This window comes from Podarcis vaucheri (assembly GCF_965113315.1).
Source record: "Podarcis vaucheri genome assembly, chromosome: 10".
In the NCBI taxonomy this organism is placed as follows: Eukaryota; Metazoa; Chordata; class Lepidosauria; order Squamata; family Lacertidae; genus Podarcis; species Podarcis vaucheri.
In genome coordinates, this window is record NC_138748.1 from 2639480 (window position 1) to 2665186 (window position 25707).

Here is a 25707-nt window from a genome sequence, read left to right on the forward strand (position 1 = left end):
ACTTTTCTTATCCATACCTTAGAATTACTGGACATGAAATCTAGGCTAGTAGCTTTGAAACGGAAGTTCTTCTTGTTTTGTAACCACTCATTAGGACACCTTTGATGAAACCCTGCAATTTGAAGCTAATTATCAAATGCATGCAGCTGATTCAGGAAAGCATTTACAGTGGTACCTCGGGTTACATACGCTTCAGGTTACATACGCTTCAGGTTACAGACTCCGCTAACCCAGAAATAATGCTTCAGGTTAAGAACTTTGCTTCAGGATGAGAACAGAAATTGTGCTCCGGCGGCACGGCGGCAGCAGGAAGGCCCATTAGCTAAAGTGGTACCTCAGGTTAAGAACAGTTTCAGGTTAAGAACGGACCTCCGGAACGAATTAAGTTCTTAACCCCGAGGTACCACTGTACATTGTTTTCCTATTTCCATCTAAGGCCCTTGGCTTAGGGAGAAAAAACAAGTAATACCTGATTTACAAATAAGCCAGATTCCAGCCCCTCACAAAGCTAGTCTTTCTGCTCACACTAATTTCAGGGCTCAGAATTTCTAAGACAATAGAAGAACAATACCCTGTCAGAAGGCAGTAAGAGATTTATTTTTCTCAGGAAATCTCCAGTTAATTGGATACAGAAATTGAATTAAGTGAAATTGTTTCTTTCTTTTCAACAAACAGGCCAGTTAGACTGCTATAAACTGTCCTCTCTTTTTTTAGAAAAAGCTTACTGTTTCATTCAGCTTGTTGACTGTCACAGGAAAGAAATGCTGCCTTAGCTCAATACAGGAACATCCTTCCAAACAACTAAGCAGTCTTAGAATTTCATAAATGGCACTTGGAATGGCTGATCTGTTGCGTGCCTCAGTGCCAAGGCATAAGCATATACTTTTGCATCAACTATCATGTGCTCCTCTGACACCAGCTCTGGAAAAAATAGATAAATATTTTGTTAAAGTAGTATAAGCAAGACTGGTTTAATCCCAATGTTGCAAAGAACACAAGTCACACATATGTTGAGGAAACATGTATTGTTAGAATAAAAGAATAGAATCGTAGAGTTGGACGGAACCACAAGGATTCCTACAATGCCAGAATCTTCTGCCCCATGTGGGGTTTCAAACCCAAGACCCTGAGATCCCGTCTTAGGCTGTACTGACTGAGCTAATTTTTTTACACTCTGCTTTCAGGCCAAACTTTGCATTGTATGCACTTAACATTGTTGAAACTACTGTATCTGAGTTCAACTTGGTTTTACGTGCACCTTCTGCAATGTGGTAGTTGCGAAAAAGCAAATCTGCAAAAATAATCATATGCTCTTCTCATGGGTGGTCTGCCAGAAAGTGAGTGGAGCAGCCTTGGTCATTGCTTCCCACCACCCCCCTGGCAGACCACACACGGAGCATTCAGGACATAACGACAACAACTGTGTGCCACCCTGCACTCAGAGCCAGGATTTGGTAACCAAGGCTATGCTGTCCAACCAACTGCCCAATCAACAAAGTTTTCTGGGTGGTTCTCATCAAGTTCAATCAACAACAACAAAAAATAATCATCTCTCTCTGAATTGTGTGATCTTAAATTGTCAGGAGAATATTACCATAGTCGTACTATAGTCTCGAACATTTTGGCTCCCGAACGCCACAAACCTGGAAGTGACTGTTCCGGTCTGCAAACTATTTTTGGAAGCCTAAAGTCCGACGGGGCTTCCGCAGATTCCAATTGGCTGCAGGAGCCGTGCTTTGCTTTCCAAACGTTTTGGAAGTCGAACAGACTTCCGGAACAAATTCCAATCGACTTCCAAGATACAATTGTACTTAAATTTTACCAAGATGTTTGGTCTTAAAGTCATATAAAACTGAGTAAGATGACCACTAGAACAGTGATACAGAGGAGAGTGCACACTCCCCCCCCCCACTGTTATAAGGCAGAACAGCGTAATACAGCTCTTGGGCTGTACCTCTTAATGCTGCAGAAGAAGGAAAACCAAGTCTGATTGCACCCTAGATTTTAAAAAATCCACCATGCCTTTCCCCTGATTTTCCATATCAGGGACGAGGAATCTCAGGCCTGCAGTGAGAAACAAATGCTGACCTCCAGGCCTCCCTAGCTGGCCTTTGGGATGCATCCCCTCCATCATGAATTTGGAAAATCCTTGACCTCCAGTACCAACTCTTGCTTGCCTGGCTGGAGGTCAGAGAAGAGTGTAGAATCCAGCCTGCAGTAAGGTGGTAATATTCACAGTCATTTCATCACCCTCTTTTGTGAGGTTGCCCAAAAAGAAATGTGGCTCTCAAGCCAAAAGGTTTCCCACCCCTCTTCCAGACGCAGGAAGACTTTGCGGTTTTGTTTTAAAGCTGGCAGAGCAGCCAGACATCCCACCCCCAACCTCAAGAGTTCAGCCATATCATTCTATTGATGATGCAGTTTGGCTCTAAAATCCTTGAGGTTGTTTCTTTTTTAAAGGAATTATAGTGGTTTGGAGGGAAAACAGCAGAGGGAAACACAGGAGAGAACAGCCCTTTGCAAAACACTTGAGCTAATGCTTAAAATTCCTTTTTTTAAACTCAGGCCTCTTTTTAAAAAATCCGGCCAATGACTAAACCACTCACACACACAGTCTTTTTTTACCTCTCAGGGTTTTCAGTTACCTCCTCCACTCTTCTCCTTTTGACCCCCCCCCATATTGTATATTTTATTTTTTTATTTGTTCCTGTCTGTCTTGCTTCTTCCCCCCCTTCAGTTTTGCTATGCTCACAAGCAGGTCTGTTCTTCTTGCCAGTGATGCAGCTAAAAGGTGCAGTTCCACAGGGACATGAAATCCTGCCTCAACCATCTACTTCACAAGTTTTCAAGGATGTATGAATGAAATAACGGTTTGCTGTGATATTTTGGAGGGTAATATGTAGGTGTAGCTAAGCATCCCTGCTCAGAAGACTGATGCCAGGTAGTGAAATAGGTCTCCTATTGGGAATCTTCCCTGGCATTCAAGAAAAATATGCTTCATTCTCAGAAAATCCTTTTAGAAGGCCCTGACTTTGCAAACTCTGCCACCATTTCAATTTTCATGAATCTTCTCTTCAGTGATGGTACTTACCCTCAATTCTCTGCATTAAATCATTCTTTGGTAGTGTAACAACTTCTACAAATTCTGAGGGAGGGGAAAGAAAGAAAATTACGCATTACATAATTTCTACTCTATTCCACAAGGTGACTCCCCTTTTCGTCTAAAGCTGAAAAAAAGATGAGTTTCACATATACTGAAACTTATAAGGAAAGCCAGTGAGCTACAACCAGCCCCATTCATGTTATGCTGACATGACTATGCCTCCTATTCACAGTACTTCGCTCCTCCACCCAAGGCCAGCTGTTTCTGCAAAAAACTGCTTACTCCCCTTAGTGTTGAGTAATGGTGGGCAGAGGTGGACAGTGGCAAGTGTCTGGGTCACCAGGAATCAGAAAGAGGTGTTCTGTTGCCAATATTGAAGGCAGTTATTCTATGGTATGGGACGCGGGTGGCGCTGTGGGTAAAAGCCTCAGCGCCTAGGGCTTGCCGATCGAAAGGTCGGCGGTTCGAATCCCTGCGGCGGGGTGCGCTCCCGTTGTTCGGTCCCAGCGCCTGCCAACCTAGCAGTTCGAAAGCACCCTCGGGTGCAAGTAGATAAATAGGGACCGCTTACTAGCGGGAAGGTAAACGGCGTTTCCGTGTGCGGCTCTGGCTCGCCAGAGCAGCTTCGTCACGCTGGCCACGTGACCCGGAAGTGTCTCCGGACAGCGCTGGCCCCCGGCCTCTTGAGTGAGATGGGCGCACAACCCCAGAGTCTGTCAAGACTGGCCCGTACGGGCAGGGGTACCTTTACCTTTATTCTATGGTACATGTGAACTAGGATTTGGAGGACAACTAGATTAGTCAGAGGCGTCACCAGTTTCTGACTCCTCGGTTAAAAGGAGATCACAACATTGCAGTTGAGCTCTGTTGATTTTTACCTGCAAAAACACTATCCTAGAAATAATGGAAACTTTTGTTCTGAGGGGTGGACCTGTGGCCCTCTAGGTGTTATCAGACTACATCTCCCATCATCCCTGTCCATTGGCCATGTGGGCTGGTATGCACTGTACTCCAATAATAATTGGAGGGTCACAGGTTTCCTCATCTCTTCCCTAGTTCAAAACTTAGTTGCATGAAGTATGGGACTGGATCCAAATAAAAGTCCTTCTGCTCATGGAATATGTCTCCCACTTACAGAATAACAATAACATCATCATCATCATTATTGCTATTATTAATTCTTAGTCACTTCATAAAAATGTCTCAAAGCAACTTAACAACAAAAGGGCTATTTTGCACCTCTACCTTCAGGGTTATGCAATAAAAGTGAAGGTAAATCCAAAAAACTTGCACAAATGGAAGCATAGAATCATAGAATCATAGAGTTGGAAGAGACCACAAGGGCCATCGAGTCCAACCCCCTGCCAAGCAGGAAAAGCATGAGAACTTGTAGCAGTGTGTAATGAACTCTTACACAAGTGGAATTACGCAAATATATATCTGTCACCTCAGAAGTGGTAATAGCAAGATCACCTCTTCGTCCACACTAGGAGACAGTGGGTAATTTCTCTGGAAAAGATCTCGGTGCTTTTCAAGCCTTTCCTAAGGCAGTCAAAATAAAAAAATTCCTTCCAATAGCACCTTAAAGACCAACTAAGTTAGTTCTTGGTATGAGCTTTCATGTGCATGCACACTTCTTCAGATACGACAGTGTGGGAGATTCCTCCATACTCTACAAAGCCAAAGATTGATTACACTGAGCTTTGTGTAACAGTCAAACCCATGTCCTCCCCTGCCACCGCAGAGTGAAAAAGAGGCAAGGGCTTGTCTGTACAATCCCATCAACTCTCCTAGGTGTCTCCAAAGTTCAGTGTGACATCACAGACAAGAAGAGCAGCGGTGCAAAAGTTTGGGTCGACTACTCAGGCTGTGTCAACCCATTTGGAGAACAGTGCTAGTGTCTTGCTTTCTTTCCACTCAGTTTTTTGGATCCAACCCATTGTTCCCAACTTTTCTTTTTAAGGAAATTGATTTTGGATCCCTTTCCTGCAGATCATGCTAAATGAGATTAACTTCTTTTAATACACCAGTGAAGTCTACATTTTTAAAATTCTATACTACTCAATGTGTTACTGAAAAAAGTTAGGGTGACCCAGAAAGAGATAGCTATTGAACTTAAAAGACAAAAGGGCTTTATTGAGCCAAAACCACACTGGAATATTCAGCAGTATCTAGCATACTTATCTGTGATGCCAGCCATAGTGAACTTAAGCAGACAACGTACCTCCTTCCTCTGCATAAAACAAAGCATAAACACAATGGGAATTAAGGTTTGTGACTCTAGATACTTCTGTTTTTCACTCTGATATCAGACTTCCTTGCTGAACAATTTATCCACAATATTATTGAAACATAGTCCTACATAGCTGCTAATGCTCCTGAATGGAGCAGCACAGGATCAGGGTTGGATCCAGTAGTCCTGCTGTTGCATGGTACAGTCCCTGGCGCCTGCATATACAGTGCAAACATGTGCAAAGGCTCCCTACGTGCAGATGTTTGTGCTGCAGACATGGGGGTGGGGTGGGAGGTGGTACTCCGCATGCATGACATCATGAGCAAGGCTTCTTGGTGTGGCTCCAGTGCTGCTCTACTTCTTAAGCATAAATCCACTTATCTGAATTGTCTCTCTAAATGCTCCAGGACACTTGGACACTTTTCTGTCTCTAGCAACCCCCCACAGCTCAACCCTTCCGTTTCGCCTCTTCCTAAACAGCCTTGCCACAAGGCCTGCCACCACATTTACTTATATTAACATTCCCCTGGCTCAGAACACCCAAGATGCCTCCACCTCTGCCCCCGAAGGCTCCTCTCTTCAATCTCCACAGCTTCCTGCCAGACAAACTGTAGCTGCTTCCCTCAGACCAAGGAAGCCCCACATACTGAACCCTTCTTCCCATGCAGCTAAAAGGGGGGGGTGAGACTAAGGGGGAGGCAGAATCTTAATATCTACTGCACCTTCTTTAATTTAGGCTTATGCAGCTCCCAGACAGTTTAAGAGCTACCATGCTACTTTGTTTCTTATCTTATCTGTATTTCTGTACAGTGGTACCTTGGGTTACAGATGCTTCAGGTTACAGACTCTGCTATCACTGAAATAGTACCTCGGGTTAAGAACTTTGCTTCAGAATGATAACAGAAATCGCGTGCTGGTGATGCGGCGGCAGCGGGAGGCCCCATTAGCTAAAGTGGTATCTCAGGTTAAGAACAGTTTCAGGTTAAGAACGGACCTCCAGAACGAATTAAGTTCTTAACCCGAGGTACCACTGTATTTGTGCCAAGCAGTGGAGGAACTCTGAAGGGCACAACTTCAGTCTGCACAGCCTGGAGGTCCTTTTTTAAAATGTGTTAATCATACTATATATGCTCTTAAAGTGGAGCAGTAGTCACACTGTACAAGCCTCACTTGCATCCTGTAAATAGGACAGTCCACAAAAATGCTACTACAGTATTACCCGTAAAGCACACAATGACTCTTGCTTTCTGGCTATTAGGTATAACATTGACAACTCTTATATTGAGGATTTATGTTTGGCTCCTTGCAGAAAGACACCAACATGAACAGAAATTTCACTTTGAATATATGTGTATAAATACAGGGTGTTTCAAATTGGGCACTGAAAATGTTTTGATACAAGAATAAGATAAGATTTTATCAAGTGGTGGACTCACCTGGTTTTTGTTTGGGCTTCAGATTGGCAGGAATATCTCCATTAATGGTGACTGTTGCAATGTGTGATGCACAGTTAGTCAATCCAGGATCCAAGCACAAAGCTACAGAAAGCATCATTCTTCAGTTATTTGTCTGACATGCTAATAAATACACATTTGTTCTCAAAGACACAGAAGGAATATCACAGAATCTGCACCTAATTAAGAACTAGATAAACATCTCTAATGTGCTGCCGAAGACTAGGGACCTCTGTGCATACACACAGATCCTCTAGTTCCAGCAAGCCAGAGAAATACGTGGAATTCAGAAACTAGATAGCCAAGCATTTTACAACAACCAGTTGTTGGTGGGATCCATGTGTGTGCCTCTGGAGGCCCTGGGCTGCACAGATAACAAGACTCCCATCTCAGCCTCACTGATGTGGTTCAAAGGAAAGCGGAGCAATACATTTGGCACCAGTTTGGCTGCAGGAGTTGCCAGGAGGAGGCAGACAAGGCGCCATCCAACCATCTTAGGGACTCTGCTCCAAATTTGTGTAGGATTTACCTTAGCCCTTCCTTCTCCCCAAAATATCCTGCAAGGCAGCAGAGGTTTAGGATCAGTTTTCCTTCTCCTAGATGGGCTCAGTTTGGGGAAAGTACTTCATTTCATCTGTCCTGAGCTTCTAACCACTTAGCTTTATTTAAAGGTTCCTGGGATCTGGCATGAGAGGAGGGGGTAATAAACTTTCTCCCTATCCACTTTCCCCACATAATGTTCCTCATGTCCTGCCCTTCTCCCTTTTTCTCAGCTGAAAAGCCCCAAATGTTGCAAGTGTTCTTTCTTATCAGTTATATCAGCACCTTCATAGGTATGCCCAGAGTTTGCTGGGGCATGCCTCTTTGCACTGGTGAAATGTTCCAGCATGCATTTATTAGAAAATAATTAGACAGCATTTATGGTATGGCAGTTATGTTTGATATTTCCAACTGCAAGCCCTTTGAGCATTCCAAAGTGTTCCATAAAAGGGCATGCATCAACATTTTCCATCCAAACAGTCAAGACAAAATACAGAAGTTACCTGGAGAGCATTCAAGGATCTCCCCTTTGTATCCTGTTTCTTCCTCCAGCTCACGTAAAGCAGCACTTTCTGGGGTTTCATTGCTATCAATTAGACCTGTGATGTAAAGGTTGAATTGTAACTAAGATCAGCAATGGTAAATGGACTTTTTTTGGGGGGGTGACGACATTGGCATGGCTAGGAAGAAAGCACAAGACTTAGTGGCAAGATAAATGTTCTAATTCATGGATGGGGAATCTGGCGCCCTCAAAATTTTGTTACAACTCCCATATGCCCCAGCCAAAGTGACTGACGATCAGGGATGATGAGAGCTGGCATACAACATCTAGAGGCCCACAGGTTCTCCCTATCACTACTCTAATTATTAAAATGCATTATAGGTAAAGGGCTATGCATGTAACAAGAGCCAGGCTAGGAAGTAATTGCTTATAACAGTTGAGAGCAGCAAGGAATGTTGAGAGGGAAGGTCAGCTTTCACTTGCCTCCCCTTCACACTTCTTTTTGGCAAAAAGGCCGACTCTGGGGTTGTGGCGCTCATCTCGCTTTGTTGGCCGAGGGAGCCGGCGTACAGCTTCCGGGTCACGTGGCCAGCATGACCAAGCCGCCTCTGGTGAACCAGAGCAGTGCACAGAAATGCCGTTTACCTTCCCACCGGAGCAGTACCTATTTATCTACTTGCACTTTGACGTGCTTTTGAACTGCTAGGTTGGCAGGAACAGGGACTGAGCAACGGGAGCTCACACCGTCGCGGGGATTCAAACCGCTGACCTTCGGATCGGCAAGTCCTAGGCTCTGTGGTTTAACCCACAGCGCCACCCGCGTCCCTAAATGCATTATACATATGCATTAAAAAGCCAATCTCCTCATAATGATACCAGCAAGATTCTTCACAGGATGGGGCACACAAGTTGTGATGTATCTTACACAATACTTGGCCTGTTTGCCAAAAAGAAGTGCACTGCTCTGGTTCGCCAAAGGCGGCTTGGTCATGCTGGCCACATGACCTGGAAGCTGTACGCCGGCTCTCTCGACCAATAAAGCGAGATGAGCGCCGCAACCCCAGAGTCGGCCTTTTTGCCAAAAAGAAGTGTGAAGGGGAGGCAAGTGAAAGCTGACCTTCCCTCTCAACATTCCTTGCTGCCCTCAACTGTTATAAGCAATTATTCCTAGCCTGGCTCTTGTTACATGCACAGCCCATTTCTCTCCCTATCAATTTGAGATGGGTTCCTTTGTATGTGTCTTCCATCCACTTTCCACATTCATCTCTTATTTTCTTTTTTTAAAAAACTTGTATATAAGAACATATTTAAATGTATTTTTCCTCAATGAATGCCTTTCTGAATGCACTTTATCCTAAAATACACATTTTTACATTGATTTCCCCCCCAACAAAAAAGTTGCAAAGTTCAGAGAAGTGCAAGATCAAAAGGATAATTGTGTTCTAATCTATGTCTTAGTCAGGAAGGTGTAAAATAGGCCTGCTCACTTAAAAGGGCACACCAAATAAAGTTCTCCTCCATTCCTAGTTACAAGGCATTAATTCTGATAAAATCAGAAATAGTAATGTGCAGATATGTCCAGGGTGCAATACCCCTGAAAGAATTTATCCTAAGGGTTTGCAAGACAGGACTTGTGGCCTATTTCCAAACATATAAGCATCCCAAGAAGCAGCTAGTGCCTCTCTCACAATGGCAAGAGCCTTACCTTAAAATTAGCAAGGAAGCTGAGGTGAAGCACCTACCTGCAGGGAATTCCAAGCAGTAGTTTCCCATGGGAGGCCTAAATTGCTTCACTAGGACAACACAGTCATAGTGAAGAGTTCTTTGCAACACTGGAATAACAGCAACACCTGCCAATACAGAGAAGGAACTTGCAAAAACATGGCTGCACTGAAACAGACAAAGAACAGTAACTCACTCAAGGTATCTCATGCAGTGTACTTGATGGTTGTGCCCATGTTATCAGTTTCAGAGTAATGGTTTTCACACTTTCTCCCTTGAGGGAACAATTTCAGTATCTACTTGGAAGCCCTGAATGTTGCAGAGGATTCTGGAAGATGATTTAGGGCATATCCTCAGTTCACATAAGGTGCTTGGTTTGACCTGTTGGGTCATACCATCCACAGAGGTGAATGGAGAAGATAACCATCCAACACTCCACTGCAGCTGCCAATCATAGGGGAAGATTGGAATAGGTGGCAAGCTGTCCATCAGAGAAGCCAGTCTGCCATTCCTGATTATAGCCCTGAAGAAGCTTTTAATGAACACCAGGATTCTCCAGAACACAACTGGAAACAAACATTAGTTTAGGAAATTCATATGGCTCCTTTTTCAAACCATCTTAACAGTGCTGCTGTGGCCTACTATCCACAAGTATCCAAGCGGGTACTAGACCACACTGTTTTGCATCTTCCTTTCCACGCTCTGATGATAAAAGGTGGGAAAGGGAAGACTGGCAGGTCACTTAGCTTTGAGGGCATGCCTGGGGGCCTGTTCATACATACAGCCACTATAGGGCAGGGCAGTGACGCGCGCCTGGCGGCGCGTGGTTTGATCCATCTTTTAGATTTAAGAGAGCTAGTCTCAAACGTTTGTTGGGGGAGACCTAGGGACTTTTTGGGGGGGGGGTTATTTGTCCTGTCTTCACACTTTTTAGGATGGAGGACCACTGTAGCCACCCCCAACAACACGTTTTCAAGATGGAGGGTGAGGGAACAGTTGCAGTTGCCTGTGGTTCCTGCGCAATGTTTGCCATCTTGCCAAAGGTTGCAGGCAGCTTTACCTGCAGCAATTGCATGTTGATTGCCCTCTTAGAAGACAAAGTCCAGCAACTGGAGGAACGTGTAGCTACGCTCCAAAGAATTAGAGAGCTGGAGTTCTTCTTGGAAGCAACAGAGAACACCGTCTCCACCAAGGAGACAGGGGATACCCCTGAGAAGGAGGCTAGTTCACCAACACAGGTACCAGATATATGGAGAAACGTGACTCAAAGAAGTAGGAGGCCCAGGGTTCGCTCTGATTGTTTAGAAATACACAATCGCTTTGAAGTCCTCTCCCCTAGCATGGAAGACGAAGAACAGACTCCATTTGAGGATCTCTCCCTCATTACAGTTGATCAGGTATATGAAGACGAGCAGCAAAGTCAGTCCTCAGGGAATGTGCAAGCGACCTTGGAACGAACAGCTCATGGAAGAACCCCGACCAAACCTAAGAGGAGGCGTGTAGTGGTGATAGGGGATTCCCTACTGAGGGGAACAGAAGCAGTGATCTGTGGGCCTGACAAGATGTCTCGGGAAGTGTGCTGTCTCCCCGGGGCTAAGATCCAAGATGTAACTGAACGACTGCAAGGAATCATAAAACCCACTGACAAATACCCCTTCCTCTTGGTTCATGTGGGAACCAATGACACTGCAAGCAATAGCCTCCAGAAGATCAAAAGAGACTAAGAGGCTCTGGGCAGGAAATTGAAGCAATTAAATGCACAAATTGTCATCTCATCTGTCCTCCCAGTTGAACGACGTGGCCCAGGGAGAGAGGGGGAAAATAGTGGAAGTGAACAGCTGGCTTCGCAAATGGTGTAAACAGGATCGGTTTGGATTCTTAGATCACGGACTGCAGTTCCTTGAAGATGGACTTCTGGCAAGCGATGGGCTGCACCTCACAACGGTTGGGAGGAATGTTTTTGCCAAAAATCTCAGAAGCCTCATCAGGAGGGCTTTAAACTGACTAATGTGGGGGAGGGAGACAGTGCTCCTGAAGGTAGGAGTCTATCAATTGATGAAGATGATCATCCAAATGTCATAGACCAAATGGAGCAAACAGCACGCAGACCTAGTGGTGGGAGGAAAAAATCCTTAAATAAGAGACATGGGGGAATGATTAATGGACTTCAATGTCTGTACACTAATGCGCAAAGCATGGGAAATAAAGAAGATGAGCTTGAGCTCTTGGTACAGCAAACTAAATATGACATAATAGGCATCACTGAAACCTGGTGGGATAAGTCCCACGATTGGAATGTAATAATGGAGGGATACAATCTATTTCAGAGAAACAGACCAGACAAGAAAGGAGGAGGAGTGGCGTTATATGTCAGGGATGTGTATACCTGTGAAGAGATCCAAGATTTAGAACCTCAAAGCCAAAGTGAGAGCATTTGGGTCAAAATTAAGGGAGAGAAGAATAACAGAGACCTCATTGTGGGAGTTTACTATAGATCCCCAAGCCAAACGGAGGACATAGATGATGCCTTCCTGGAACAGATGGCCAAGCCAGTATGGTGTAGTGGTTAAGAGTTGTCTCCGCTCCTCCACATGCAGCTGCTGGGTGACCTTGGGCCAGTCACACTTCTGTGAAGTCTCTCAGCCTCACTCACCTCACAGAGTGTTTGTTGTGGGGGAGGAAGGGAAAGGAGAATGTTAGCCGCTTTGAGACTCCTGAAGGGGAGTGAAAGGCGGGATATCAAATCCAAACTCTTCTTCTTCTTCTTCAAGCATGCAAAAGGAAGGGAGATAGTAGTAATCGGGGACTTCAATTACCCGGATATTTGTTGGATGTCAAACTCAGCCAAGAGCATAAGGTCAAACAGATTCCTCACTGGCCTTGCAGACAACTTCATTGTCCAGAAAGTGGGAGAAGCAACAAGAGGAACAGCCATTTTAGATCTGGTCCTAACCAATGTTGATGACCTGGTTAGTGGGGTAGATGTGGAAGGATCATTAGGCGCGAGTGATCATGCTCTTCTGAAGTTTACTATACAGCGGAAAGGAGCAGCCAAGCATACTAGGACTCAATTTCTTGACTTTAAGAAAGCCGACTTCATAAAACTTAGGGAAGTGCTGGGTGAGATCCCATGGACAGCAATACTAAAAGGAAAAGGAGTTCATGATGGCTGGGAGTTTGTTAAGAGGGAAATAGTAAAAGCACAACGTCAGGCAATACCAATGAGACGGAAACATGGAAGGTGCCTAAAGAAGCCAGGGTGGCTATCTAAAGAACATTTAACTGAGTTAAGATTAAAAAAGGATGTGTACAAAAAATGGAAAAGGGGGGAAACCACCAAAGAGGAATTCAAACAAATAGCCAGCACATGTAGAAGAAGAAGAAGAAGAGTTTGGATTTGATATCCCGCCTTTCACTCCCTTTAAGGAGTCTCAAAGCGGCTAACAATCTCCTTTCCCTTCCTCCCCCACAACAAACACTCTGTGAGGTAAGTGGGGCTGAGAGACTTCACAGAGGTGTGACTAGCCCAAGGTCACCCAGCAGCTGCAGGTGGAGGAGCGGAGGCGCGAACCCGGTTTCCCAGATTACGTGACTACCGCTCTTAACCACTACACCACACTGACACAAAGTCAGAAAAGCTAAAGCACAGAATGAACTCAGGCTTGCTAGAGAGGTTAAAAGCAACAAAAAAGGCTTTTATGGGTATGTCCGTAGCAAAGGGAAGAACAAAGAAACAGTGGGGTCACTCAGAGGAGAAGATGGTGAAATGCAAACAGGGGACACAGAAAGGGCTGAACTCCTCAATGCCTTCTTTGCCTCAGTCTTCTCCGATAAAGAAAACAATGCCCGACCTGAAGAATTTGGAGCAAATGATTCAGCAGAGGAAACACAGCCCAGAATAACTAAGGAGATAGTACAAGAATACTTGGCTAGTTTAGATGTATTCAAGTCTCCAGGGCCAGATGAACTGCATCCAAGAGTATTAAAAGAACTGGCAGATGTGATCTCAGAACCACTGGCAGTCATCTTTGAGAATTCCTGGAGAACAGGCGAAGTCCCGGCAGACTGGAGGAGGGCAAATGTTGTCCCTATTTTCAAAAAGGGGGAAAGAGAGGACCCAAATAATTACCGCCCAGTCAGTCTGACATCTATACCAGGGAAGATTCTGGAGCAGATCATTAAGCAAACAGTCTGTGCGCACCTAGAAAGGAATGTTGTGATCACCAATAGTCAGCATGGATTTCTGAAAAATAAGTCATGTCAGACTAACCTGATCTCGTTTTTTGACAGAATTACAAGCCTGGTAGATGAAGGGAACGCAGTGGATGTAGCCTACCTTGATTTCAGCAAGGCATTTGATAAGGTGCCCCATGATATTCTTGTAAAGAAGCTGGTAAAATGCGGTCTTGACTATGCTACCACTCAGTGGAATTGTAACTGGCTGACTGACCGAACCCAAAGGGTGCTCATCAATGGTTCCTCTTCATCCTGGAGAAGAGTGACTAGTGGGGTGCCACAGGGTTCTGTCTTGGGCCCGGTCTTATTCAACATCTTTATCAACGACTTGGATGATGGACTCAAGGGCATCCTGATTAAATTTGCAGATGACACCAAACTGGGAGGGGTGGCTAACACCCCAGAGGACAGGATCACACTTCAAAACGACCTTGACAGATTAGAGAACTGGGCCAAAACAAACAAGATGAACTTTAACAGGGAGAAATGTAAAGTATTGCACTTGGGCAAAAAAAATGAGAGGCACAAATATAAGATGGGTGACACCTGGCTTGAGAGCAGTACATGTGAAAAGGATCTAGGAGTCTTGGTTGACCACAAACTTGACATGAGCCAACAGTGTGACGCGGCAGCTAAAAAAGCCAATGCAATTCTGGGCTGCATCAATAGGAGTATAGCATCTAGATCAAGGGAATTAATAGTGCCACTGTATTCTGCTCTGGTCAGACCTCACCTGGAGTACTGTGTCCAGTTCTGGGCACCACAGTTCAAGAAGGACACTGACAAACTGGAACGTGTCCAGAGGAGGGCAACCAAAATGGTCAAAGGCCTGGAAACGATGCCTTATGAGGAACGGCTAAGGGAGCTGGGCATGTTTAGCCTGGGGAAGAGGAGGTTAAGGGGTGATATGATAGCCATGTTCAAATATATAAAAGGATGTCACATAGAGGAGGGAGAAAGGTTGTTTTCTGCTGCTCCAGAGAAGCGGACACGGAGCAATGGATCCAAACTACAAGAAAGAAGATTCCATCTAAACATTAGGAAGAACTTCCTGACAGTAAGAGCTGTTTGACAGTGGAATTTGCTGCCAAGGAGTGTGGTGGAGTCTCCTACTTTGGAGGTCTTTAAGCAGAGGCTTGACAACCATATGTCAGGAGTGCTCTGATGGTGTTTCCTGCTTGGCAGGGGGTTGGACTCGATGGCCCTTGTGGTCTATTCCAACTCTATGATTCTATGATTCGATTATGAACCACTAGCTACTGAACGAAAATGGAAACCATCATTATAATTATTATAAATTTCAACGACGATAAAATACTTGCCTGAAATTTGGTGAAGGGCCAATAATCTCAACAATCAATATTCCCATATATATTGGTGTTCTCTCATGTATGTCCCCAGCTTATCTAACATTAGGAGACTCTCAGCAGCCAGTGAAGTAACAGGTGTTTTGTGTTTGTCAATGTAAAGACTTGCTCACCATCAGCAGAAACCCCCTCTTTTCTGGTAGTACGCTTCACAGATTCCCATACTCTATTAAATAGAAAGGAGGAGATGGGAAGAAGATAGATGTCAATGTAAACATGTTGGTTTCCAAAATGAGATGTTAATCATTATTACTGTTATAATACCTCACTCTACATCCTAAGGCACTTCAAGAACCGAGTTCTTGCTGATGTCACAGAGAAATTTTTTCTTCATGAAAAAAAATCTCTCAAAGCATAATCAAGGCTGAGTATATGCTTTAAAAAATGTTAAAATGTTTAAAAAAATAATCAAAGGTATGCACCAAGTGACTCTAACAAATGCAGAATTCTGCAGCTGGAATAAATTATGCAAACAAATGTGACCTCTTTTTTGCCCAATCGATGCAGCATTTCTTCCCAGTGTTGCATAGTTCATTCTGCTTTCACTAGTCACAGGAAGAAGCTCCAGATCATAAGTCCTGACCTCTGAGCACTAGAAATATTGAGCAACCGCGGCTCTTAATTTCTCTCCCTCCCCCCCCCATAATTTTTAATGAAACTTTGTCATCATACAATAAAAAACAAATCTAAATAAAAATAAAAAGAGCAAAGAAAAGACAAATCCCTCTCTCAAAAGTAGATCTTAATCCTTGTCTCACAAAGGGGCCCTCCCAACTCTCAGCTAGGAACTTCCAATATACATTACGCATTGCTAAAAACCTTCAGGAAAACTTATGCAAATAGATGAGAAACTTTCTTCTTTCTTTTTAATGAAAGACAAGATTCTCAAGTAGATTACTTTTAAGGCCAGCTCCATAATCTGTGGCTTTTCTATGTTCCAATGAAACATAAATATGAGTAGGAAATTGAGACAATTGAAAAAAACTGAATTACAGTAAAAGAAGCAGGGCTGTTCAGATGAAGTGTTGCTGGCTAACAAAGCATGGTTTATTAGGCCATGAATATCTGCAGAGAATTCTGGGATGTTGTCTGAGGAGCCAGCTCATGATTACCGTATCATGAAGGGGGGGAGGGCACCTGCACCTTTAATAGTTGTGTAAAATAGGAAATTTCAGTAGGTGTGGCTTGTCATGCAAGCTATACCTGCTGAAATTCCCCCTTCCACATGCCCTTTTGCATCTGGGCACCCTACTTCATGCAGAGTGCTGGCCCAACCTACTGTGACTCACAAATGCCCAGCATGAACTATGCACACATCCAACTCTCTCCTGTGGAGATGTGCTGCAAGGGCAGATAGAGAGGAATAGGCAATTTGTCTTGCAATTTGATGGGATTTGTCCATCACCACTGGTGTCCTCAATGAAGAACCCTATGTGAATTCCCTAGAACACTATTAAAGAGCTCCCTAGAACACTAGCTCAGTCCCTGCTCCTGCCAATCTAGCAGTTCAAAAGCACGTCAAAATGCAAGTAGATAAATAGGTACCGCTCCGGCGGGAAGGTAAACGGCGTTTCCCTGCGCTGCTCTGGTTCGCCAGAAGCGGCTTAGTCATGCTGGCCACATGACCCGGAAGCTGTACGCTGGCTCCCTCGGCCAATAAAGCGAGATGAGCGGCACAACCCCAGAGTCAGTCACGAATGGACCTAATGGTCAGGGGTCCCTTTACCTTAGAACACTATTTAAAAACCCCATGGTTTAGAAAACAGCTAATAGGTAAAAATTATTACCTTGTTTGACCTTCAGGGTCAATGTAAGTTGTCTGCTCAAGCTTCACCCATTTTCTTTCTGCAATCGTCTTGAGGGGGGAAAAAATCACTTAAAACATTTAAAAAACTTAAGAAAAGCCTGCTAGGTCCGGCTAATGGCCCATCTAAGTCTAGCAGCCTGTTCTCACAGTGGCCAATCAGATGCCCATGGAAAATTAGCAAGCAGGATTCAAGCTTTTCCAAAACTGCTGCAAACTGGGTTGACCATCTTTATCAACCTATCTACTACGACCCCTTTATTTTCACCACAAAGATGATGATTTGGAACAACTATGAAAACTGCCTCCACTGTGGTTACAGCTAATAAGAAAAAGTCATCATCAGCATTCTCTTTCAGTTCAGTAATGGCACGATTTTACTCATAGATGAAGGAAGACAATAGTTTTGCTGTTTTGCCATTTCCAAAATGGTAGGCATTACCAAAGTATTTGCATTACATTAAATGAATGAAGAACTATTTGCTGTGAACACAGAGATGTGTGCAAGTTCAAAGTAAAGGGAGCCCTCTATAATTTTCTCATGTGCTCTTGGAAAAGGATCATATGCCCTGAACAGGAAGCAATCTTTACGAACATTAACTATGGAGGGCATTTTTTAAAACGGCCTGAATCAACAATATATGGAATGATTTGGCACTGTTCTTTTTACAACATGGTCATTTTCTACAGAGAGTACTAGAATTTCAATCAAAGGCAAGGGAAAAATCCTCAAGTGAACCAAATACAGAATTGCTTACTATGGCAGGGATAGGAAACCTCTGACCTTGCAGATTCTGCTGCATTACAGCACCCACCATTCCTGACCACTGGCTGTGCTAGCTGAGGCTGATGGTAGTTGGATTCCAACAACATCTGGAGGGCCACAGGTCACCCACCACTACACTATGAAATGGTGAAATGGACTTGCATTTTCTCTCAAAGCAAAGGTTGCCCAACAAAGGGGGAATGGTATGAAACCAAATTCAAGAGTACTCTGCTCTTAATTCACACTGTGATGAGACTGAAACACCGCATCTGTGTGACCTAAACAGCAGCAGTCCCTTCAAGAGTACCATGCCCAAATTATTTTAATTTTGTTTTTTGCTTATTGCACACCACACTCAATGAACAAATGGCCACCACCTTTGTGAGCTTTCACTTGTTATCTCTAGTTGTTGGCAAACGGTGCTGGATGAGCTGGATTTCAGTCTGATCCAGCAAGGTGGTTCTTACATTCTTGTTGGAGAGAAGAATTTTAGTACTACCGTATTTTTCGCTCTATAACACGGACCCGACCATAACACGCACATAGTTTTTAGAGGAAAATCCGTAGGCATGCCACCCGTAGGCATTCCCTCCATAACACGCACAGACATTTCCCCTTACTTTCTAGGAGGAAAAAAGTGAGTGTTATGGTGCAAAAAATACGGTAGTCCTATTAGAAGAATGTGTGGGAGAAGAGCAGTGAAGAGTGAGACAGAATGGTGGGTAGAATCAAGGTGAGTGGCAAATAAGGAGTGTTAGTTAAGAATGACAGTTGGAGGAGTCAGGTGAAAAGGACTGATAGTGGAGCAAGGAGTCTGATATGTTGGGTCGGTGCATTAGGCAGAAACATTATTTCCTATTTATTGTAGAGTTCACCAACATGATGGCCTGTAGATGCTGAACTACAGTTCCCATCACCCCTAAACACTGGCCATGCTGGGTAGGACTGATAGGAGTTGTAGTCCAACAATATCAGGTGGCCATCAAGTTGGCTACCCCTTCCACCGAATGACTTTTCTAGATAAATACAATAGTTGGTTCAAATACTTGATGAATTGTGGTCTAGTTGAATTCCACCTCATGTTCTTACTTTTATCTGCACAGATGAACATACTTAGGAAAGTCCTACTACTCTGCACTTCAATGGGTGTTGACAGAAGTGTACGGTATTTTGGATAATTTTATGGTGAGTGTGAACCTGAGTTACTAGACACCTAGTTACTTTGGTGACCCATAGAAGCCAGGGCTTTATTGTAGGACCCCAAGGACATCACGCTAATGCTTTATCTATTGACAGAGCAGGTGTGGCCAGTGAATGGAAGGAAGCGATTGAGCCACAGCAATCCTTCATGACTTTAGAATGAGACACTGCAATTAGGAAGGAAAAAAAGAGAAAAGAAGACAATAAGAAGGAACAGCAGGAATCAAAAGGAGAGGCAACAGGAAAAGGCAAGTGAGTAGGAGCTCAGGGCTACAATCCTATGCACACTGGGAGTAAGTCCCACTGAATGTACTAGGACTAAATTCCAGGATAAATATACCTATGACTGTATGGTTAAGTTTCAATAACTGTGGTTATAGGTACATTCAGAAGTACAAATGAAAGGCATATAAGCAACACCATGAGAAAAGAGCTATTGAGCTGATTTCATAAGTAACAGGAGGCTATGCTGAACTTGGAAATCAGGTTTTGTGGAAATTAAGTTTATTTTAAAATGGTTTAGATCTGTGGACTCTCCAGAGAACTGCTGCCTAGAATGTAGTAAATAACAACAACTTAATCACTAAGTGGGAGAAAAAACATAAAATTCCTCTTCTGCCATGGTCACACTTGACCTGTATGACTGAGCAATTGTTTGAAATGTTACACAACGTTACACAAAAGATATGAAGGACTAGAGAGAGATTTATTGTGACCCCCTACACTGTTGTGACACAAACTTAAATCATTACCCCAACTACTCACAGCAACCCACGGGCATGTGATTGATAGGCGGAAAGAGGTAGGTAAACTGGACATTACATGGGCCATCAAATGTAGCGGGGCTGAAGTGGCAAAAATGCACCAGGCAAGCAAGAGGTCAAGAAGATCAATTAAGAGGAAGCTAAGCATGAAAAATATTACAGATTATTAACAAGTCCCTCTAATGGACACCGGATTTCTGCACACTCAGGCAGTCCCATCTTACTAGACACATCAAGAAGTCAGGTGGATGTTATGTGAGGAACTCCATGAACCCTGCTCTTGATTCTTGAGAATCAACAGAAATTTGATTACCAATGCACAACTCACTTAATATAACACAAACGTCTTCAGAGCAATTAAGGTCATGCTGAAGAGCATTAGATTGCCATTAATTTCAATGGGACAGTGTGATGCATGTTTGCTCAAAAGCAAGCTGGGCTGTGTTCAGTACAACTTGTTCCCTATGTTTGTAACCCACCCTTGAACCATTTGGTGAATAATGGAATAGAAGTATAAAAGAAAATTAAAAATATGAATTGATTGATTAAATGTGATTATGTTTATAACTGCAGTGCAGACATACACTATAAGGACTTTGATGCATATGCTTTCTTATTTCTAACTCATCTCATAACAGCTTCCAAACTTTTGGTACCTAGACAGAATAACCTCCCAAAGCAAACCAGCTATCCTGACAAAAGGTTGGAATTGCAAGATCTCTGGATGATAGGAAATGGTCTTGCTAAGTCATATAGAGGTGCTGCTTTCCCATTATCACAGTAGGATACATAGCATTTGCATACAATATTATGCAATACTAAGCCCAGTATTTGATCACAATAACTAAGTTACTTCAAAATAACATGCCAAAAAGCAAACAAACATTGCATACCTCTTCTTTAACTATAGATTCTTGGGTGGTTTTCCGAGCTTCAGCAGATGCTTCCTTTTCCATTTTCAGAGATGTTGGTCTGTCACCTCAAGCACAAAGTCCACCTAACTACAAACCAGAGTCAATATTTGCCCTCAGGATCAAGTCAGACCATTCATTCTTTTCATTCTAAATTAACAAGTTAACCCTGCTGCAAATATAAACACAAAATGTAGACTCCAGATCAGACAAGTAATATAGAGACTGGCTAACTAGAGACTGGTTATTCATTGGTGAAAGTGTCTGCCTTCATCTCAATGGAACATAAGATCAACAGGATGTTGCCTCAGTACCCAAACCAGATGAGAAGACAATCTAGGTCACAATTAAGATTAAAAATGAGGATTGCAATATTTATTCTAGCAACTGAGCAATACTTTAAAAACATTTTAATTGCTTGTTTTAAAATGTGCTCCCTAAAGTAGCAGGACATATATTCTAAATTTAATATAACTATGCAGATTTAACCAATTAATTGTTTAAATTTAAGATTCTTTTAATGGTAGCTCTCTCTTCCAATACTAAATGTCCTATGATTTACCAAATTTATCTAATTTGACATAAATTAAGGTTGTGTGCATACCATACATTTAAAGCACATTACTTGTCCCCAAAGAATCCTGGGCACTATAGTTTATTAAGTGTGTGTTGGGAATCATAGCTCTGTCAGGGGTAAATTACAGTCCCCAGGATTATTTGGAAGCAGTCATGTGCATGCAGCCTGATGCTGCCAGGGCAGATCACAGTGTAATGAGAAACAAAAAGGTTAATAATAATAATAATAATAATAATAATAATAATAATAATAATAATATAATAAAGCATATAAACTAGTATAGCAAATTAAAGCAAAAAACTAAAGCAGCAACAAATAAAATTAAATTGTTCACATTACCAAAGAGAAGATATTAAGAGAGTTTAATAAATTTATAATCGGGCATTGGAAAAACTGGTATTTTAAAAACCTACCTGGGCAATGCTAAGCTGTTATTTACAGATTGCCCCACCCCTAAGTGAGGATTAATTCTATACTTTTGAAGTACCTGACTACTTTGTTACTTATATTATGATGATTAATGGGTACAAATTACAGTAGCAAGATGACTTTGATACTGTCAAAGTATCATATACAGTAGTTGAAAGAATATAAACAACCAACATAGATGAAGAGATTCAAGCATGAGAACATAGTATTGCACCATGACATAATTTTTAAATATGATTTCTGATTGCAACAACCATAATAATATATGCCAACTGGTACTGGAGTATCAATTTTAGCACCAAAACTAAGTGAATTTTATGAACAATTGTGAGACAAAGATAAGAGAAAGTAAAGAATTAAATTAATATGAGTGAAACCTCTCTGAAAACAAGTGGGGTTGCTTTATACAGTACTGAAATTTTAGAAGCCCCTCACAAAATTAGTTGGAACTTTAAAATGCAAGACACAGAGTGCCCCTTTGTACTGTAGCCTACAGTGTAATGACCTAGAACAAACAAAGTGAATTCCTGCATATTTTTACAGCCCCAAAGCATCAGGGAAATTCTGAATGCAGTTATTAAACACGCATTAAAGCTGCAATCATAGTATTCCCCCACTGAAGGAATCACAATTAAGGGAATTAACATAAACAGACAATGGGCTACATACAGAGATCTGTTGGAATTTACAGGGAGTGAACCTTGATTGAAACCAATGGAAGAAGTAAGGAGCCAAATTACAGATTAGTTATAGTATCATCAAATATATGATATGTTTAAATTAGATTTTTTAAAAAATGGGTGTGATAGGAATTTTGAGGTCTTAGATATATGGTAATGTTCATAAGTGTACCAACCAAGCATGTACATAGATCAGCACAGGAAGACCGACCTGAAACCATTTTGATTCCCAAACTGAGCAAATGATTTCTCTGCAAGGTCAAAGTGGGAAACCTCCCCATTGTCTCTTTCCTCACAAATCCTGTCTTAAGGACACATTTAAGATATGAATAGGGTGTGAGACTGTGACCTGGCCCAGGAACTAAGTATTTATCATTACAAAAGACTGGCCAGGCTCTCCAGGCAATCCATAGAATCGTAGAATCATAGAGTTGGAAGAGACCACAAGGGCCATCGAGTCCAACCCCCTGCCAAGCAGGAAACACCATCAGAGGACTCCTGACATATGGTTGTCAAGCCTCTGCTTAAAGACCTCCAAAGCAGGAGACTCCACCACACTCCTTGGCAGCAAATTCCACTGTCGAACAGCTCTTACTGTCAGGAAGTTCTTCCGAATGTTTAGGTGGAATCTTCTTTCTTGTAGTTTGGATCCTTTGCTCCGTGTCCGCTTCTCTGGAGCAGCAGAAAACAACCTTTCTCCCTCCTCTATGTGACATCCTTTTATATATTTGAACATGGCTATCATATCACCCCTTAACCTCCTCTTCTCCAGGCTAAACATGCCCAGCTCCCTTAGCCGTTCCTCATAAGGCATCGTTTCCAGGCCTTTGACCATTTTGGTTGCCCTCCTCTGGACACGTTCCAGTTTGTCAGTGTCCTTCTTGAACTGTGGTGCCCAGAACTGGACACAGTACTCCAGGTGAGGTCTGACCAGAGCAGAATACAGTTGCACTATTACTTCCCTTGATCTAGATGCTATACTCCTATTGATGCAGCCCAGAATTGCATTGGCCTTTTTAGCTGCCGCGTCACACTGTTGGCTCATGTCAAGTTTGTGGTCAACCAAGACTCCTAGATCCTTTTCACATGTACTGCTCTCAAGCCAGGTGTCACCCATCTTGTATTTGTGCCTCTCATTTTTTTTGCCCAAGTGCAATACTTTACATTTCTCCCTGTTAAAGTTCATCTTGTTTGTTTTGGCCCAGTTCTCTAATCTGTCAAGGTCGTTTTGAAGTGTGATCCTGTCCTCTGGAGTGTTAGCCACCCCTCCCAGTTTGGTGTCATCTGCAAATTTGATCAGGATGCTCTTGAGTCCATCATCCAAGTCGTTGATAAAGATGTTGAATAAGACCGGGCCCAAGACAGAACCCTGTGGCACCCCACTAGTCACTCTTCTCCAGGATGAAGAGGAACCATTGATGAGCACCCTTTGGGTTCGGTCAGTCAGCCAGTTACAAATCCACTGAGTGGTAGCATAGTCAAGACCGCATTTTACCAGCTTCTTTATAAGAATATCATGGGGCACCATATTAAATATTAGTATTTCTCATAAATACCTTTCACATGCATTGAATCTCTTTATGTATTTACTTGTTATGGACTTCCATCCACCTCAAAACGGTTCATTTTTTCTTACTAAAACCTTTCCTGTGTTTAATGTTTCCTCGTCATCTTGGTATGAGGAAACAATATATCCCTATTGTTACAGAAATTACAGGGGGGTTTACGGAGTTATTCCATACACAACCAAATCTTAGATATGGCGCCTTGTTTTGATAAATAATTGTTGAAGCATTCCCACCCTTTTTTAACGTTTTCTGATGACTTATTGATTCCGTCATTTTGCAAGTTCCAAATACTCGCAGAGTTTTAATTGCCATTCCTCTCTAGATGGAATGTGCTCGCTCTTCCAATACTTTGCCATTACTGTAGTACTCTCACTACAGTTGCTGCATAGAGAAATGTTCTTCTTCTTTCACTTGGAATGTCATGTTAGAATACCTAGTAGGAATGCATCTAGATTTTTCTTAAATGTAAATTTTAATATTTTGTTCATCTCCTTGTAGACCATGTCCCAGAATTTTTTAATTTCTGGGCACATCCACCACACGTGGGGAAAAGTTCCTTCATGAGATTTGCATCTCCAACATTATTGTAACATTAATTTATTTTAGCCAATTTTGTAGGGGTTAAATACCATCTAAACTGCATTTTCATAAAGTTTTTTTTATTATTAAGTAACATGCTGTAAATTTTAGGTTTCTTTTCCACAACTCTTCCCATTTTTCTAATTCTAAGGGGTGTCCTAAATCTTGCTCCCACTTTATCATTACTTTTTTATTTCTCCGTCCTTAAGATTCCAAACTAGAATTAACCTATACATTTTTCATAATGTATTCTTATAATGTCTTGTAACAGTTCCTTCTCTAGTGCTGAAATTTTGTTTTCAAATCCGTTCTTTTTTTTATCTTTGTCAAAAATTGAATTTATTTGATGGTATTGTAGCCAGGTAATTCCTATGAGTGCAGAGGGGGGAAATGTGGTGGTGCATCTGCAGCAGCACAAGCGAATGCCCCAGCTGCAACAAAGCATGTCTCTCCCGTATTGGTCTCTACAGCCACAGCCGGCCCGGTCAACTCTTCAGCGGTTTGACTTTGCCCCTGATGGTGCCCTCTTCCAATGTCTCTCGAGACAGATGGGTGCCAACCAGATGTGCAAATAGCTCCTTCTCAATACAGATTTAGATGAAGCTGCCCTGCAAGCCACTGGGGACATTTGCGGCATTTATTCTCCAGGGGAAGCGAGTCCTTCCAAAGGAGGCCTAGTTCATCCAGATCCACAGGCGGCGCTCGCCCAGAGCTCTCTCCCGGCGCCTCAGGAGGCGGCCACAGAAAGGGAGCAGCGACAGGCCCGCCTGGAGGGGATCCTGGCCCAAGACCGGGAAGGAGGCTCGCGGGGCCGAGGGGACCCAGCTGGCCCGCCAGTGCGCCAGTTTTTGGCCCCGCAGACCGCGGTGTTTCCTCCCGAGGAGCAGCGAGGGGCGGGGCGGGCGATTCAGCTCTGCGGTCCGTGTGGCAGAACCGAAGGGCGGGAAGGAGAAGGGGCCGGCCTGGCGCGCGCCTCGCGCTCTCCTCAGAGCCCGCCGGGCGGGGGAAGCGCCTCCTCCAATCCCGCGCTTCTGACTGGCTGGCGCGCGGCGCCGGGGGAGCGGCACGTCGGCCGGGCGCGCCTGGCGGCTCCACCAATGAGCTGCCCGCTTCTACGGCGCAGCGAGGCAGGAGGCCAAAGGAGGGCAAAGGCTACGCAGGCGCACTCGGAGCCTCCGGGGCTGCTCTTTGGTCTTGTGCTCGGAGGGCCCCGAGATGTAACCGGGGGACTCTCACTCGGCGAAGCAGCTTCGGGTTCACTTTGGAAGAGAG

General features: G+C 43.3%; 2 protein-coding genes across 7 annotated transcripts in view; one reads left to right on the forward strand and one right to left on the reverse strand.

Annotated features, from left to right (window-relative positions):
- DHTKD1 (dehydrogenase E1 and transketolase domain containing 1) overlaps nt 1-11775 on the forward strand; it is a 66042-nt gene extending 54267 nt beyond the window's left edge. For all 4 annotated transcript variants that reach the window (XR_014223993.1, XR_014223994.1, XR_014223996.1 and 1 more), the window contains exon 18: nt 11596-11775. The gene's annotated coding sequence lies outside the window, so the exon portion shown is untranslated. The remainder of the gene's footprint in view (nt 1-11595) is intronic.
- On the reverse strand, nt 576-25474 carry NUDT5 (nudix hydrolase 5). Of its 3 annotated transcripts, none has more exons than XM_082240188.1 (8): nt 20585-20771; nt 16945-17012; nt 15271-15323; nt 9575-9682; nt 7834-7929; nt 6773-6874; nt 3092-3145; nt 576-921 (listed from the first exon to the last, which is right to left on the reverse strand). In XM_082240188.1, the coding sequence occupies exons 1-8, from the start codon at nt 20645-20647 to the stop codon at nt 812-814; spliced, it is 654 nt and encodes a 217-aa protein (XP_082096314.1). In that variant the 5' UTR covers nt 20648-20771; the 3' UTR covers nt 576-811. The 3 variants fall into 3 exon arrangements, with proteins under 3 accessions (XP_082096314.1, XP_082096312.1, XP_082096313.1); XM_082240186.1 differs by lacking the exons at nt 576-921; nt 3092-3145 and adding exons at nt 5213-5336; nt 25420-25474 and having other exon boundaries at nt 20585-20692; XM_082240187.1 differs by lacking the exons at nt 576-921; nt 3092-3145 and adding exons at nt 5213-5336; nt 23845-23979 and having other exon boundaries at nt 20585-20692.
- Between the last annotated feature and the right edge of the window lie 233 nt (nt 25475-25707).

What these genes read in the sequence shown, in the direction of transcription:
- NUDT5 (XM_082240188.1), bottom strand. Translation starts at nt 20,647, where the DNA reads ATGGAAAAGGAAGCATCTGCTGAAGCTCGGAAAACCACCCAAGAATCT. An exon ending in AGAGGGGGTTTCTGCTGATG is followed by an intron (nt 9,683 to 15,270) that starts GTGAGCAAGTCT and finishes CTGTATTGGCAG; the next exon opens with GTGTTGCTGTTATTCCAGTG. An exon ending in TTTAATGCAGAGAATTGAGG is followed by an intron (nt 922 to 3,091) that starts GTAAGTACCATC and finishes TATTTTTTCCAG; the next exon opens with AGCTGGTGTCAGAGGAGCAC.